The sequence below is a fragment of the Aphis gossypii genome, chromosome X (genome assembly GCF_020184175.1).
Source record: "Aphis gossypii isolate Hap1 chromosome X, ASM2018417v2, whole genome shotgun sequence".
Classification (NCBI taxonomy): Eukaryota; Metazoa; Arthropoda; class Insecta; order Hemiptera; family Aphididae; genus Aphis; species Aphis gossypii.
This window is the reverse complement of record NC_065533.1, coordinates 2,040,190-2,056,453: the sequence shown is the minus strand read 5'-3', so window position 1 is coordinate 2,056,453 and position 16,264 is coordinate 2,040,190. Positions and strand designations below refer to the sequence as shown.

General features: G+C 25.9%; 1 protein-coding gene across 2 annotated transcripts in view; it reads left to right on the top strand.

Annotated features, from left to right (window-relative positions):
• The first annotated feature begins 4,422 nt into the window (after nt 1-4,422).
• LOC114126139 (uncharacterized) overlaps nt 4,423-16,264 on the top strand; it is a 53,295-nt gene continuing 41,453 nt past the window's right edge. For both annotated transcript variants that reach the window (XM_050206419.1, XM_050206420.1), the window contains exons 1-3: nt 4,423-4,474; nt 9,144-9,173; nt 10,032-10,064. In XM_050206419.1, coding sequence (XP_050062376.1) covers nt 10,055-10,064 — 10 coding nt within the window. In that variant the 5' untranslated portion in view covers nt 4,423-4,474; nt 9,144-9,173; nt 10,032-10,054. The remainder of the gene's footprint in view (nt 4,475-9,143; nt 9,174-10,031; nt 10,065-16,264) is intronic.

The following is a 16,264-nucleotide window of genomic DNA, read 5'->3' as shown; positions in this document are numbered from 1 at the left end:
AAACTACGATTTTTTGAGTAACTGCTGAGTGGCTTATGACAGCAGTTATTTTCGTATGTAAATTATAAATACCTAGACAAACCATAGAATAATTATACTAATAATAATATGACTTGTTACCTAACCCTAGGAAATACATCGTGCGCGTCCATGTTCGAACATTGATAATGGAATATTTTGAATTTATGAATTTTTAATATTAAAAACTAATCGTAAATACTCTTTAAATTTTAGAGAGTTTTGAAAAAGAAATTAGTAAGTTATTTTTGGTAAATAATTATGTTAAATGTTAAAAAGCTTATATAATCATACGTTTATCAAAAATGGTTTAAGTTTTTTTTTACTTAATTTGATTAACCGTTCACGCATTTGATTACTTCATATCATTTTTTTTTTTCATTGAAAACGAAATTAATTTTAATCTATGTTTAAATTATTACATGAATTTTGATTGATGTTAAGTTATTGAAATATGAAAAAATATAAGACGATATAATTACCTAATTAAATTAATATTGCAAAATTTATTATTTTAAAAATAATGTTTTGTATTCTACTTTTAGTTGTAGACACAAGTAAGTATTTAAATGCTTTATTTTAATCATTGAAATTCAGAACAATAATAATTGATAAAAAATATATAAATAATTCTAAAAAGGTAATAATATTTTATTTTATTGCTAATATTTATTTTGATCCTTCGTGAAAATTAAAATATCTAAAGTTTATATACAAAATAATATTGATTACCTATCATGAAATTATGAAAAGGATTTGTCGAAATAAAATAGTACACAATATTTTTCATTAAATATCTAAGTTATTAGTTGATATAAATACTTTATATTAGAAATTGTAATAGATAATAGTTTGGAGTGTTTGGACTATTTCTTTTACTCTTAATAATAAATTGTAGTTTTAAAAAAACTAGAAGAGGTTTTTATTTAAAAAGTAGAAAATAAATTCTAGTGTCATTTCACCATGTGAGTATGAATATGTGATGGTAATTTACTGTTAAAGTGTACTCAATTAAAAACCTGGTGGACTTTACTTGCTTAATCATCTTAAACCTTTGTATTAATAAAATTATTGTTGGCCATATAAGAGGAAGCTACACCCGTATATGTGTTGTCTTCTTCTTAACGTAGAAATGTAAAACATAGCAAAAACTATTTTGCACGAGAAAGAACTGAGAAAGCTAAAGTCATAACACCACATTACACCACATTTAATGGAGAACTTAAGTTGTGAATATATTGTAGTTTTTATTTATTCGATATCACATGTACTATAAAAGTTTTTGTTGTTTCATAATCAATTATTTTGAAACTTGAATAACTTTTTTTGTAGTTTTGATATCAAAAAAATATTAGAAATTTATAATGTTTCACTGCTTAAGTTCTCTTTTATATATGTTGAAAATTTCGTTTCTAAGTTATGACTGTAGCTTTCTCAATTCTTTCTCGTGCAAAATAGTTTTTGCTATGTTTTACATTAATTGTACGTTAAGACGGAGACAAGACATCTACGGGTGTAGAGTCTTCTTAATTTTAATTTTAACATTCATACTTCATAGCAATAGGTTCGTACGCATTAATATTCTAAACAGTAATATTTCAGTCTTCAACTTTTTTTTCCTTGAGTTATAAACAAATAGTTTTTGAGGTCTCTGGGAAGATGTAGACATTTTGCTGCATGTTAATCCATCAATAATTATAGTCGCAAATCAGTTTTCGTCAATGATTGAAGTTAAGGTTTTTTTATTTACATAAATATCCATTATAAAGACAAATTTAAAAAACTTGGTACTTATGTTAAGATAACCAGTTGTTAAGATTTACCACACTTATGATAAGGGCCCCGGGGGCCGGATTGGTCTGGCGAGCTACCGAGTAAAACTTTGTGGGCCCCTCAAAGTATAGGCTGATTTTGAGTATTTGGTCGTATTTTTTTTTTTTTAGACATATTCATACTATCATTGGTAGAAAGTACAATTGATTTTAATTCTTTAAACCAACGGTTCTCAAACTGTGGTACGCGGAAGACCGAGCGGTGATACAACTGAAAATTAAAAAGAAATATTCTATTTTGATCTCATTGAAAATTTGTTATTTAATTCATATTTAATTTTAAAAAACCAATAAATAAAAATAGTTATATTTTTGTATTTTACTGACTTTAGATTTAAAATAAATGCATTTAACTAAAAAGTAAAATATTTAATTTTACAATTTGGATCGTTCTATTTTTAGTCATTAACGATACGTGGCTGATTAATAATAATTCACCTAAGTGGTACGAAAAAAAATTGAGAACTGCTGATTTAAATAATATATTATATTATAATATAATTATATACTTATATTAATTATATTATTTAAATAATTTAAATAATATAACTCATTAGGATTTATAGAAATTTCTGTCAGTTCACAATTAAGGTCAACATTTTTAACATTTAAATATACATTGACAATTAATTCTAAAATATATGTAATTCTTATCTTTGATAGTACATAATACATACTAAATAAAATTGGCATTGCTTGAGGTAATAAACGCGTTTTTTTCTAGATTACAGTGCATTTTTATTTCAAAATAAATTCTACAAATCTTAAAATATATATAAATTGGTTTGATTGGAATATTTAGATGTCTTTTACATGCTTTAAACCATTAAATATATTTACAAAAAACCAATACAATTAACATTATTAAATCGATATTAATCAGTAATAAAATTAGTAAGCCACTAACATAAAATTTATTTAATTATTTAAAGATATACCGATCTTCTATGTAAAGAAAACTATGATTCATATACAGTTTTTACGTACATCCTTTTACAGCACATCTCTCTCCTTCCATTGTAAAATTCAAATGTCTAACTAAGTTCTAATAAAAACAAAGTAAAATATAGATGATACGTCAAAACTCCAAAGCAAATGTGTAATGTGTAATAACTAATAACCGTAAAGTAAAAATTACAGTTCCTAACAAAAAAATTAAAATTAAAATATAATTAATAATTATACAATAATAAAAAACAAGTGAGCAAAAAGTGATAACAATATAAATGTTGTGACTTGTGAGAATAAATAAAGTTGTAAAGTTAACTAATAAAAATGAATGTTGATATGGCTGTTAGGGTACCTATTAACTAAGTGCATGATTTTTTGACTTTTATATTATTCTTCTATGACCCCCGCCTAGACGGATATCTAAAAATTAACAATGAATATTTATTTGTCATACTGTAATATGTCCATGTGGTTTGGCCTTGCAAAATATATCCATGGAAATGAGTAGGTATCCAAAATTTCTCAAAAACGATGTCACCGTCGTCGTAATAATTTACGATTTAATTTGAAAAAAATAGTAATCTACCGTGTAGTTCTGAAATTATTTAATATTATTATATCAATTTTTACTATTGTATTATACGAGTAAATTATGCATGAGTTAAAATTAGGTTTATGCCAAAAGTTAATAAATAAATAAAACTAAAAAACACGTTTTGTTTTGTCAATTTTTATGCTATAAAAAAATGTTTGAAACGAAATTTATAAAATTGTATTTTCATTATTCAATTTGAATATTTTTTAAATGTAGCTATGTAAAATGTAAATAAATTTCATAATATATATTTGCCCAAAACTCTGCATTTTAAAATATTAATTTCTGATTAAAAATAAATTATTGATCACCGATCACCGCTATATATAAAATAGAAAATCATTGGAAGGATGTATTAAATGTATTGAAAATACAATTTCACATTCAATAATAAATAAGTTAATTTAATAACAAAATTCACAGAATCACCTGAAATAGTTTACTCTACTTTTTAGTTCACCGATAAGTTAAATAAAGATTTTTTTTAGTTTTTTCAAAACTACAATTTATTTTACACTTTTTAGTGTCAAAGTTTATTAATTCTCTTTTTGGCTTAGATTAGTCTTTACTAAACGTTAGGCTTTAAAATTTTTCACCAAAAAGGTATTAATATAATTTGTTCGACGGGTCGATAATATTGTGCGGTGTCGTTTTTGGAGGTACCTAACGTTCATAGGCTGGCAGCCAACACTTGCGGACAACATACTTCGTACGCTATCTGACTCGACAATAGTTAGGAATTTAGGATGTAGGTGAAGTTTTTGTGTGGTATACTTGCTATGAAACACCATCTCACGCTCTAGAATCTTACAAGTGCGCAACAATTAACTTGGATAAATTAACACCAAATTAATTTTTTAAGAACATTGTGACCATGCGTTCTCGAGAAATCGCGTTGTCAAACATTCGGACTAACAGCCAAGATTCGAAGTTTAATAAAAACCTTTAATTTAAAACAATAATAATTTATTAATTAAAAAGACATTCAATTATTTTAGATGTTTAATATAATACTTAACATTGAAATTATTTTTACTTGGTATAGAAAATAAGTATGAAGAATTCGATACACTATATGGTAAGTAGGAATACAATACTTATTATATTAATATAATTATACAAATACATTGGATTCCATTTAATTGACATACCGGTTAATAAGGACAACCGCTAGTCCGCTTATCCGGATAATTGAGACATTTTTATCGAGTACATTTATAAATCAATAGTCTGATAAACGCGACCGACTCACGTAATCGATTATTAGATTAAATTTATGTTACATAGATTTTATCTGATCGTATATTAAAATGTGATGGGTGTTAAATGTTATTAATAAATATATAAGGTATTTAGGTACTTTATGTGTATGCATTTTTATAAGTAGGTAATTAAGGTATAATAACATTTTAATAATAAAAACATAAAAATCTGTTTTTTAAAAAATTATTTGTTCGATTTTTTATTTCGAATTATTTGGACAACCACTTTATTAGGAAAAAATAACACGCAGCTGATGAGTCCCAATAAAGTGGAATCGACTATAGATTTAAACCAACTGTATACAATATTAATTAAGATTAAGATTCAATTTTAAATAATATATACATATATATATTTTAAAGTTAGAGTACGAAGAGCCTTAGTTTATATCATGGATGGCAAATCTATGACATGCATGCTCGAGGTGGCTCGTAAAACATTTTAATATTTTTATTTTATATAATATAATATATATATATATATAATGGAAACGGACGTTACTTACTCCAGTCACGTAGCTAGAACACCACGCCGCAGCGAGCCATCTATAATACTTATCTATATTATTTTATTAGCTATAGATTCGTTAAAAACTTGGAAAACATACCTAATGAACCTAATACTGTATTATATAGATACCTAGTCTATTCAGAATAAGAATGACCACATTCGCGCATGCTTACCCCCCTGGCGAAATACAGGTGTACTGTGAATGATAGTCAGTTGTCGACCACCACTGTTACCCGTCGCGGTAAACAACATTGCATTGTATACAGATGAGTCATCTGAGATGACGGCGGCGACTGGAACCACAGCGCTCACCGTTGAAACAGACGTGTGCTCGAACTAGACGAGTTTTAGACGGTCGAGCGGGCATTCTTATTCTAAATAGACTACAATATAATATATTATTATTTTATCTACAGATAAAATTGAATAATTGTTATTGACCGATAAAAGCAGTATGCAAGGACTATCATAAAATTAACTGACATTCAAAAACATTCGGTTGACCGCAAATGTCTGTTGTTATAAGACATGTTATGGGACCTTAAAAATGTTACTAGCGCTCTTTATGGTTTAATTTTAAACTAAACAAGACAACATTTATTTACATAAGAATGAAGTAGCTAACAAATAAAATACATAACTCCCATCCATAATTTATTATTTTGATTAAAATGTTATGTATTAAACAGTTTTTTTTTTAGCGTTATTTTTATTTTTATTCATCTCAAGCGTATACTAATGCAGTTTCATCACAATGTAATCAGATTAAATAAACTTTAATACTTCAGTTTTGTAATCTATAGATGGAAATTTGATTGGACCATATTTTTCAAAGAAATTATTCAAAGTGAGCTCAAAGATATCATTACTGTCGCAAAACTTTGAAAATGAATCTTCAACAGCTAACAATATTTTAAAAACAAACTAATTTGGGTACATTAGTATCATTAGTTTTAGATTTACCAATGTAGCTTCTGGTTTATCTTAATACGTTTTTAAACTTAGGAAAGTAATTTACTTATATAATATCTTATAATAATAAATATCTTACCTATAATTAGTAAGAAATTTTTAATTTTAATGTTATATAATTTTAATTATTAATACCATATTAAAAGGTATAAATAAATACTTTTTTACTAAGTTCACAAATAATGCCTTTGGTGGAACTTTTAATTATGTATTCACAAATGTAAAAAATAAAGCGGTCTTTAATTTAAAATTTAAAGCAACTGTGTATACTTGCATCAAAAAAAAAAAAAAAATAAAAAGGTATGTCTTATGCAACCAGCATGTACAATTTTTATTTTAGAAAATGAACTTTATTAATACGCTCTATTGTATCATTAATAAAAACAGTTTTCAAGTCTCTAATTTTTTTTTTTTTTTTTGGTGTACCTTTGTCCATCATTTTGCTATTCCTTGTTATTCGATGCTTGAAAATATAGTATACAGAAAAGATCTTTTATATATTTGTAAAAACGTTAATGAACTCGGATGATCGGCTATAGCCCATTTGCGCCCAAAATAAAAAAACATAAAACCCTGATTTATTAACCAAATGCGCCCATTTTGCATGCAACGTTGCCATTGTTGTTTAAAAATATAAAATCAAAATTAATAAAAAGTAATAATTTTAAAAATAATGTTAAATACCACACAGTATACATAATGTTAAATATAAAACTATTAATAAAAAAAGTTATATAAAATTCCATTATATTAAAGTAGTACTCACATTTATTTACTGATGCAACTGACAAATAAAATACAACTGATAAATGCATTTTTAGTTTTTGTATAATATAATCTTTATCGATTGGGATTATACAATTTCCATTGTAAATGTTGAAACGATAAAATATTATTTTAGAAAATTAAAATTTATAATTTATTTATAAATACACGCAAATATATTCAATAAATGGCAACGCTGCACAATTTTCATCTGATCTGAATCGAGAGCATATGGGCTGTGATTCGAGGGCGCAAATGGGTTGCGCGGGATGATCATATGGTCCATGTTTAGCAATATCAAAAAATTGCTTGTTAAAAAAAAAGTATAATTCATTAATTAGGTACCTTGCTATTATATTATTATTTTTATTTAAACTTTTCTAGTTGCCTGGTACATGATAGATTGTCAATAGTTTAAAATTAAACCAGTATGCGTCCTGGTAATAGTTCAAGATACCATAACACTATGATAACGCCAGACATTTGTGAGTCATACTCCCTACTCCTAATTGTGTTTTGTGTGTGATTATTTTATTTTATTTAAAATTATTCATTATGTGTGTACAACAAAAAAAAAAAAAAGGAAAAACTAGTGAACTAAATGTTAGTAGTTGTAGTATTATAGAATTTCAAAATGCATGGACTAAATATTATGGTATGGTTTAAAAAGGCAATAAAGCTGTATGTATTTTGTATTCAACCACAAGAGTATGCAAAATATCATCTGTTAAACTATTGTTTTTGATAGAATAATTTAACTTAACGAAATACATGAAAACTAGAATTCATTTAATGGATTGTATATTATATTTTCTAGTGTTGACCGATAGATGGTCCGAAAACAAGTGGTAAAAACCCGTGAACACATATTAACAATAATAATGATACAGATAAGGCCAAGTTTTGGTGATAATAATAATAATATATTATATATATTATATATATGGCACTCGTATTGTAACAACTATATTATGAAACTAATGAAGAACAAAAATAGTATATTTTACAAATAAATAAGAACATTCATTTGCAGACTTTAATGATTTTTGTCACGTCTGTGTAATTGAAATATTGTTGAAGCAAGTTTTGTTGTGTTATGGACGCGCACTTAGCGATTCTACACAAATAAAATAGAACGAGTTTAAATTACTTTGGCTCAACATAAATTCTTCATTTAATTGTAATAACGTTCAATTATATGAAATGCTCTGAAATGGTCTGTAATGGTCTGTTGTGACACCAACACTACTACTGACTGCTGCCTGTGCGAGCCCCGCATACCAGCTGGTCGTTCGTTCAAAAAGGTTTATTCGGCAGATTCCTTAGACCAGTCGTATGCAGAAGGGAGTCCTATATAATATATATATATGGCACTCGTGTTGTAACAACTATATTATGAAACTAATTAAGAACAAAAAGAGTATATTTTACAAATAAATAAGAACATTCATTTGCGGACTTTAATGATTTTTGTCACGTCTGTTTGAATTGAAATATTGTTGAAGCAAGTTTTGTTGTATTAAACATTATTCCAAAGTGCGGAAAGCCGTTTTGCAATGCAGAATATATTAAAAATATAATGATTTGAAACTGTACCATTTCTATTTGAATGTTAAGTTAATAATGAAAAAATTATGAAGGTCATAAAGGATATAACCATGACCAGAAATACTGTAAAAGATAGAATTTTAAAAATTTTAAATCTTTTAACGCATTGTAATAAACCATAAATAAATATGACTATTGTACGCTGAAAAGTGTACAGTGTACATAATATGGAAAGTAAAGTGTAGGTACTCTAGATTAAAATATCATTAAAAATAATTCATTGTAACAAAGTTACCTGTACAACTATCTAGGTACAATCGATATTTAATCATATTTTATTTTATCAAAGTATTTTATACACATATTATACATATATGGGGTAATAGGTATGCATAGATTAACTGATTAGTGTACAAAATAAACGATTGATAAATAATATTTTTTTATTTTATCCAGTATACTGGATAGTGCATACTGGATAAAACTTATAGTGTACCAATCTTCACTACCAGCTTTTCGTACTCTACCAGTAACATATATATTTCAAAATCCATAAAATAAAATAACTTATTTTGTTTTAGTTTTTATAAATACCTAAGTAGAAAAATAATAAATATAATGCCAAACTAATCTGTCCAAACTATGTTAATAACAATAGTATTTTCATTCAATGCATTATCTGTATTTAGATAATTTTCAAAGCGAGCTTATTTCTCCAGGTAAATATCATATTTTAGTTAATGATTTAAATATGTGAATAATGTACAAAACTTGTATTTTTAATTGGTTAGGAATAGTTATTATAAAAAAAGGAGACAGCGTTTCTCAAAATGTTGATTTCTTACCATAACTTTATTTCTTTATTTCTATAAAAATTAGAGACGTAACAAATATAAAAAGAAAATAGAAAAAACATTTTTAATAGGTAGTTCCATATTAGAAATAATGACTTAAAAAAAAAATAAAAATGGTGCTCAAAATGTTTGAAAACGATTTTCTAAATAAAATTGTTGATTCATACTTATTTAGTTACACGTTTAAATGTCGTATAGCAATTCATTTCCCTAATTAAGATAATAATTAATAAAGAAATTAGACATATCTGCACGAAATTAAAGAATCATCCTTACTGATTTGTATTATTATTAATTCTGCAAGTGTGAGACCTCCAATATTTGATGTTCAACATGTGAAACAAATATGAAGTTAACACCTACAATTTTTTTTTACATTTTTTCTTATGTTAATTACAATTTTTAATATTATAGAGCTATGACATTTTCAAACTATCCAATTTTCTCCTCAGCAATTAATCACTATTATAAAAATATTATGAATTATTATACTCATTAATTTATATGAAAATTGATTTAGGTACTTATTTTAAAAAAAAAAAATAATAATATGGATTGACGTGTCGTATTAGAGAAATACTAGAAATTTATTATACTGTTTAGTGAAATACTATTTAAACGTGTAACATCTAAGTCCCCTAAAAGTAATATTTTAACATGAATATTATATATTATGGAATGTTTTGTACAATATTTTAATGATTTAACGTTAATTATGAACAGCTAAAAATAAAAATTATCACTTCATGATATTTAGTGAGTACGATCTTATTAAACTTATTTTAAAAATAAATAATGTTTGTATTTTGTAACATAGGTACTTATAATATTTTCGATTTAACTAAGCTCAAAGTAGTTACGATTGCTGTAGTTTTAAACAAACAAAGTTCAAAATCAGACAATAAATCACAAATTCTAACTAATATCAATCCATCCTTCAGAAATAGACAAAGCGTCTTCAGCATACTGTTCATCCTGAAAGGAATCGTTTTTGATCTTTATAATAATATAATTTTAACTGATTTAATGTCAGGAATTATTGTTCTTGAGTTGATATCTAATTTTAGATATAATTTAAAAATCGTAATAACCAACTAAAATTTAAAATCCTCAAGATTGTGATACCTTAACTGACGATTAAATGAGTAATTGGGGTTCATATAATTCTAGACGTGAAATTATGGGAATTTTTATTATAGCTATTATCGTTCTTGAATAGAAAATTTTTGATTGCCATTCATCATTTTTAGATTTACCATACATAAGCATCAGAAAATACATGTAGTTCAAACATATCAACCATGCCAGACTTAGCCTTCTTTGGAATTCATAAATCCTCTAAATATTCAATTTGTGTATCGTACTGTTTCAATCTATGCTCTATGTAATCCAAAACTTGGTGTGGTGTATTTTAAACAGCCATAACTGATGAAGCAATATCTTTCCTTTAATTAATACAAAAGTATGAAATCCAAGAATGTCAACAAAAAACTATAATATGACTATCTTAGTTACCATATCAACATTAATTTGTTTGGTAACATTAAATCGCAATTCATCTGCATGTGGTTTCCAAATTAAACCTAAAGATTTTACGGTTTATTTGAATATATTTTTAGCACAAACAAGAAATATTTAATGTATTTTCCAGTTTATTTTTACATCTAGACCCAAGAGCAGCTGGAGCTACTTGCGAGATGGTAGTTTTACATAGGTACAGTGGCGGCGCTAAAGGAGGGCACTGGCGGGCCATTGCCCTCCCTGAAAACCCCCTGGCCCGTCCACTGGCCCGCTCTAAAATTTTATGAAAATTAAAAATACTAAAATATAGACAAAAACCTAGTTATTATTAAATATTTTCACTTATATTTTAGTAGACTATGTGTATGAAGAGAAATATAAATGCATAATAGAAACACGATAAATAATATCTTCAATGATCCGTACAACACCAGTCTAGTACATACGTCCTATGTGATTGTTAAAAATGTTTAAATATAGATTAGACTGCTTAGAGTATTAGTATAATATCGATTATCAGTATCATCGTATATTCGTATATCTTCTACATTATGTAATAAATAATTACGAATTACGATAAAATAATAATAAGTATACCAACATACGAAATCAATGATAATATACTTATTTATAATCAATGTTATCAGTTTTATCAAAATGACGTCTGCCGAAAATATCATTGGTATAATCTATTTTTAGATGCTATTTAAATAGGCAAAATATTACATCGTTGATACAATGATAAGCCATCTTAATCCAAATAAAGTGATTTTTTTCACAAGTGTTTACTGTTAAGTATTTACTATTTAATTGTATAGTGTCAAACATTTAATATGAGTTCTAAAAGAACAATTGATGATTTTTTTAATGCGACCAACAAAAAAAAACTTATTACCCACAGGTTAGTTAAATATATTTTCTAACTACTTTATCTACATTATTATTTCTTTAATTTTTTTATTGTTTAAAATATTTATGACATATCTTATTTTATATTTTAGAAGATGTATTGGTAATAGTGATAATAGTGATTCATTTAATGAAGAAGCTGACCATCTTGAAAGGTTTGTAATCAAGTATAAATATATATTTGTGCTAAGAAATATGATATTTACCATTGTTATGTACTTATCCAATATACTTGTATATTCATTAACAAAATGCACAAATATTAACATAGCCCAAAGTATTAAAAAATTAGAATATATATTATAAAGTTTATGATAATTTTGGAAATTGAAACACAGTATAAGTAGTTAGGTATATAGGTAACAGGTAAACTAATCATCAAATTTTAAGTTATAATTTTTAAATAAATATTTAATTGTTTAAGTATATTATTACATAAAAAGTTAAATATAATTAAATTAAAATTAGCTATTTGATTTAAATGATTTAAGTTTGATTCAGCTTAATATTTTACTATTAAACTGTTTTATAAAAATCCTTTGGATAATCTATTCAGAAATAAGCACATACTTTCATATTTAAATAAGTCATAGGTACCTACCTACTAACTTATAAGGTTATAATCTTCTAAATCTATAATATTAATTATTAAGTAGATACCTACCTACCTATGAATTAAAATTGTAATATCTACTTTATTTGAAAAATATATTTAGTAATAAGTAATTTGGTTTAAATAATATTATAAATTTTTTTTACTTATTATGATATACCAAATATTTCATGAAATTTAAAAAAAAATTAGCTTAGTAAAAATAGATAATATATATTTTAATAAACATTATAATTAACACAATTAATTAATTTAGAAAATAAATTTTATTTTTTAATTTCTACTTAGTGTTTTTATTATTACAAAAAAATATTAAATAAAAAACTAATTAAGAAATCAATTACATTTTTTTAAAGGTGAAATAATTGATATATTTAAATAAATTGATACAATTTTGAATTATATTCTTAATACATTATATATACATTTATATAATATATTATTATAACATAAATAAATGTTTTAAAAAAGTCTTAATGGTTTTAGTCAAAATGTTGAAGTTGAAACATATATTAAAACAGGACTGATGGATGAAGATGAAAAAATGTCTTCATGTTCATCTGATAATAATGATACTGATTTTAGCAGGTAATTCAATTTATTTATCTCATTATCGAAATTATTACTTTGTTATTGTGTTATTAAATATTATATTATTATCTATAAATTATAATTTTATTCTAGTATTTCAAGTGAAGACAGCTTGGAAGTAAATGAACCTGCATTTAGTCTCAATGGAGATACTTCAAAGTATAATAATGAAAAAATATCTAGTGCTCGTAAAGTTAGTGGGCCATCTGATATTGCTCAAACCATTGAAGAAGGTCCAGTTCAGCCAAAACTTAGAAACTATCCAAAATCTGTTACTGGAGAAGGTAAATCAAAGAGAACAAGGAGTTTTAAATCTAGTTGGTTCGAACAATACGAGTGGATTGAGTACAGTCGATTAGAAAATAGTGTTTATTGTTTTCCATGCAGATTTTTTGCTTTGAATAATCCAGACTCTATTTTTACTAGTAGTGGATATAAAAATTGGAAAAATGCTATGTCTAGTAAAGGATTTCCTAGACATAACTCTTCTATTGACCATAAAAATTGTTGTCAAACATGGCTAGATTATAAAGCTAATAAAGAAAAAAATATATCAGTTTTATCATTGATTAGTGCTGATCATGACCGTTTGGTTAATGAAAATAGGAGGTATATGAAATCTATAATACTATCTGTCCGTATGCTTGCCATTCAAGGAAGTGCCTTTCGTGGTCATAGAGAGAATGAGCAAAGTTTAAATCGTGGAAACTTTATTGAGATAATGAACTTAATTGCTTCATTTGATGATACTGTACACAAAAAAATTAATGGACCTAAAAATGCCAGATATCTTCATCACTCTATTCAAACAGAAATAATACATATAATGGCTAATATAATTCTTAGTAAAATTTCTTATGAAATTAATTGTGTATCATGTTTCTCTATAATGGCTGATGAGACCAAAGATATTACTAAGACTGAGCAATTGTCTATAGTAATAAGGTATTATTACCAAGATGAAATAAAAGAAAGATTTCTGGGTTTTACTCCCTTAAAAAAATTAGATGCTAACTCCTTATTTGTACATATCAAAAACCTATTATGTGATTGTAAAATTGATATGAATAAGTGTGTTGCGCAAACGTATGATGGCGCTAATGTGATGAGAGGACATATTAGTGGTGTTCAAGCACTTTTCAGAAAAGAAGTTCCCTATTAAGTTACAACCACCCTATAAATTCATGTGATGCTCTCAAGAACTTAAGGGTTTCTGAAGAAGTTAGCATGTTATGAATTGTACATTTTATCGAATATAATAGAATATATAGAATATAATAAATCACAAATCAATTTTTAGACAAGAAATACATTCATAGCATACTTTAGTGATGGATTTACTGCAAGTGAAGCTTCTCATTTCCATGAGAGCAAATTACTTCTACAAGAAGAATCATATAATTTGTTAGCTAATGCAGCAGTAAATCCAACAAAAAGAGAAGTAAACTATTTGCATGATGAGTGGAGAAAATTGAACTTTGGACCAATTCATGCCACTTGTTAAATTGAAAGAAAATTCTTTACAATAATATGCTGAACTTGGTAAAAATTTAAAAATCCATTAAAATACAAAATGATAGTCATAGTTAGAACATCTCTATTTTAGGAACTAAAATATCTATACATGCCATGGGCAGTAATTATTGTTACACCTATAATGAAGCGAGCTCAAGAGTTAAAGTCTGCTCAAGAAATTATTTTTCTTGATTCCACTGGCTCTGTAGATACAACATGTAATACCGTAACAGTACTTTTAACTATATGAAATGCTGGTGCAATACACACCATGGGGAATCAGAAGAAAGTTATAAAGGTGCATTTAATTTGCTTAAATTAATATTTCCACAATGTTTTGGAGGCAAAGAGGTAACTAAATAAATTAATGGTTTCTAAATAATATAAGCTACTAATCATTCAATATTTAGGCTCCACTAGTATTCATGACTGACGATTCTAAAGCAGAAAAAAATGCATTGAGGTCATTATGGCCCACATCCAAACAGATTTTATGTAATTTCCATATGGCACAAGCCGAATGGAGATGGCTTCATGATAATAAAAATGGAATTAAACTATCAGATCGATTACCATTTGTGAGAAAATTTCAAAAAGTGAGATTCATAAATGTATTCATTGTAAAAATAATAATCTGTTTTATATATTATAATATAAGTAATGTTTCAATTTGGTTGAACCAAGCCGTTAAGTCTTGTACATTATATACATTATACATATATATAAATTATATATATTATATTACTTATTGTATTTATTTACATAGATTGTAAATATCTATTTTTATTAATAAAAAAATTTAAAAAAGTAAAAAATAATAAATATAATGTTTTATTAATAATGAATTTACAACAATAAGCAATACACTGTATGCATATACGATCAATTTAATTGTTTATGTTAATACATAATACTTATTAGTTTTATTAATTTAGTCACAAAAAAATGTGTAATTCTACTTGAAAGTTGAAGCTATAACCTGGCCATGCCCCCCCCCCCAATGACCGTATCATATTTAATATAATATATATATATATATATATTATATAATATAATTTATTTTTAGTCTAAACCGGTCGAATCCCAGTCATACCCCCCTCCCCCGCACAGGAAATCTTTATTTTCTATTCGATTTTATTTGTAATATATTTTTAGATACTACACAAATGCGTATGCTATCTATTGAGATGTTGTATTATTAATTTATGTGTTTCCATTATCTTCTATACCGGTAGGCTATCTATAGTATATTTAATCTAAGCTATTACCTAGTCACTGTTACGTATGTTACTACACCACCTACATTCATAATAAATAACTCGGTGTTAAAATTTTTTAGTATTACAAAAGCTAAAGCAACTTCTATGTGATTCTCAATCCATACTGATCCTACGTCTGATTCTTCTTGTAGAAGTAATTTGCTCTCATGGAAATGAGAAGCTTCACTTGCAGTAAATCCATCACTAAAGTATGCTATGAATGTATTTCTTGTCTAAAAATTGATTTGTGATTTATTATATTCTATATATTCTATTATATTCGATAAAATGTACAATTCATAACATGCTAACTTCTTCAGAAACCCTTAAGTTCTTGAGAGCATCACATGAATTTATAGGGTGGTTGTAACTTAAGTTAAGTTGGACTATCCACACACTGGAGGATCTTTTGTTCAAATAAAAATCATTTTTCCTGGTATTTTTTATTGTTTTTTTTTTAATAAAATATCTAAAGATGCCTTACAAATAGTATCACTAGGAAGTACTAGTCTTTCAGCTTTGTTTTATTTTTTGAAGCATGTTGACAA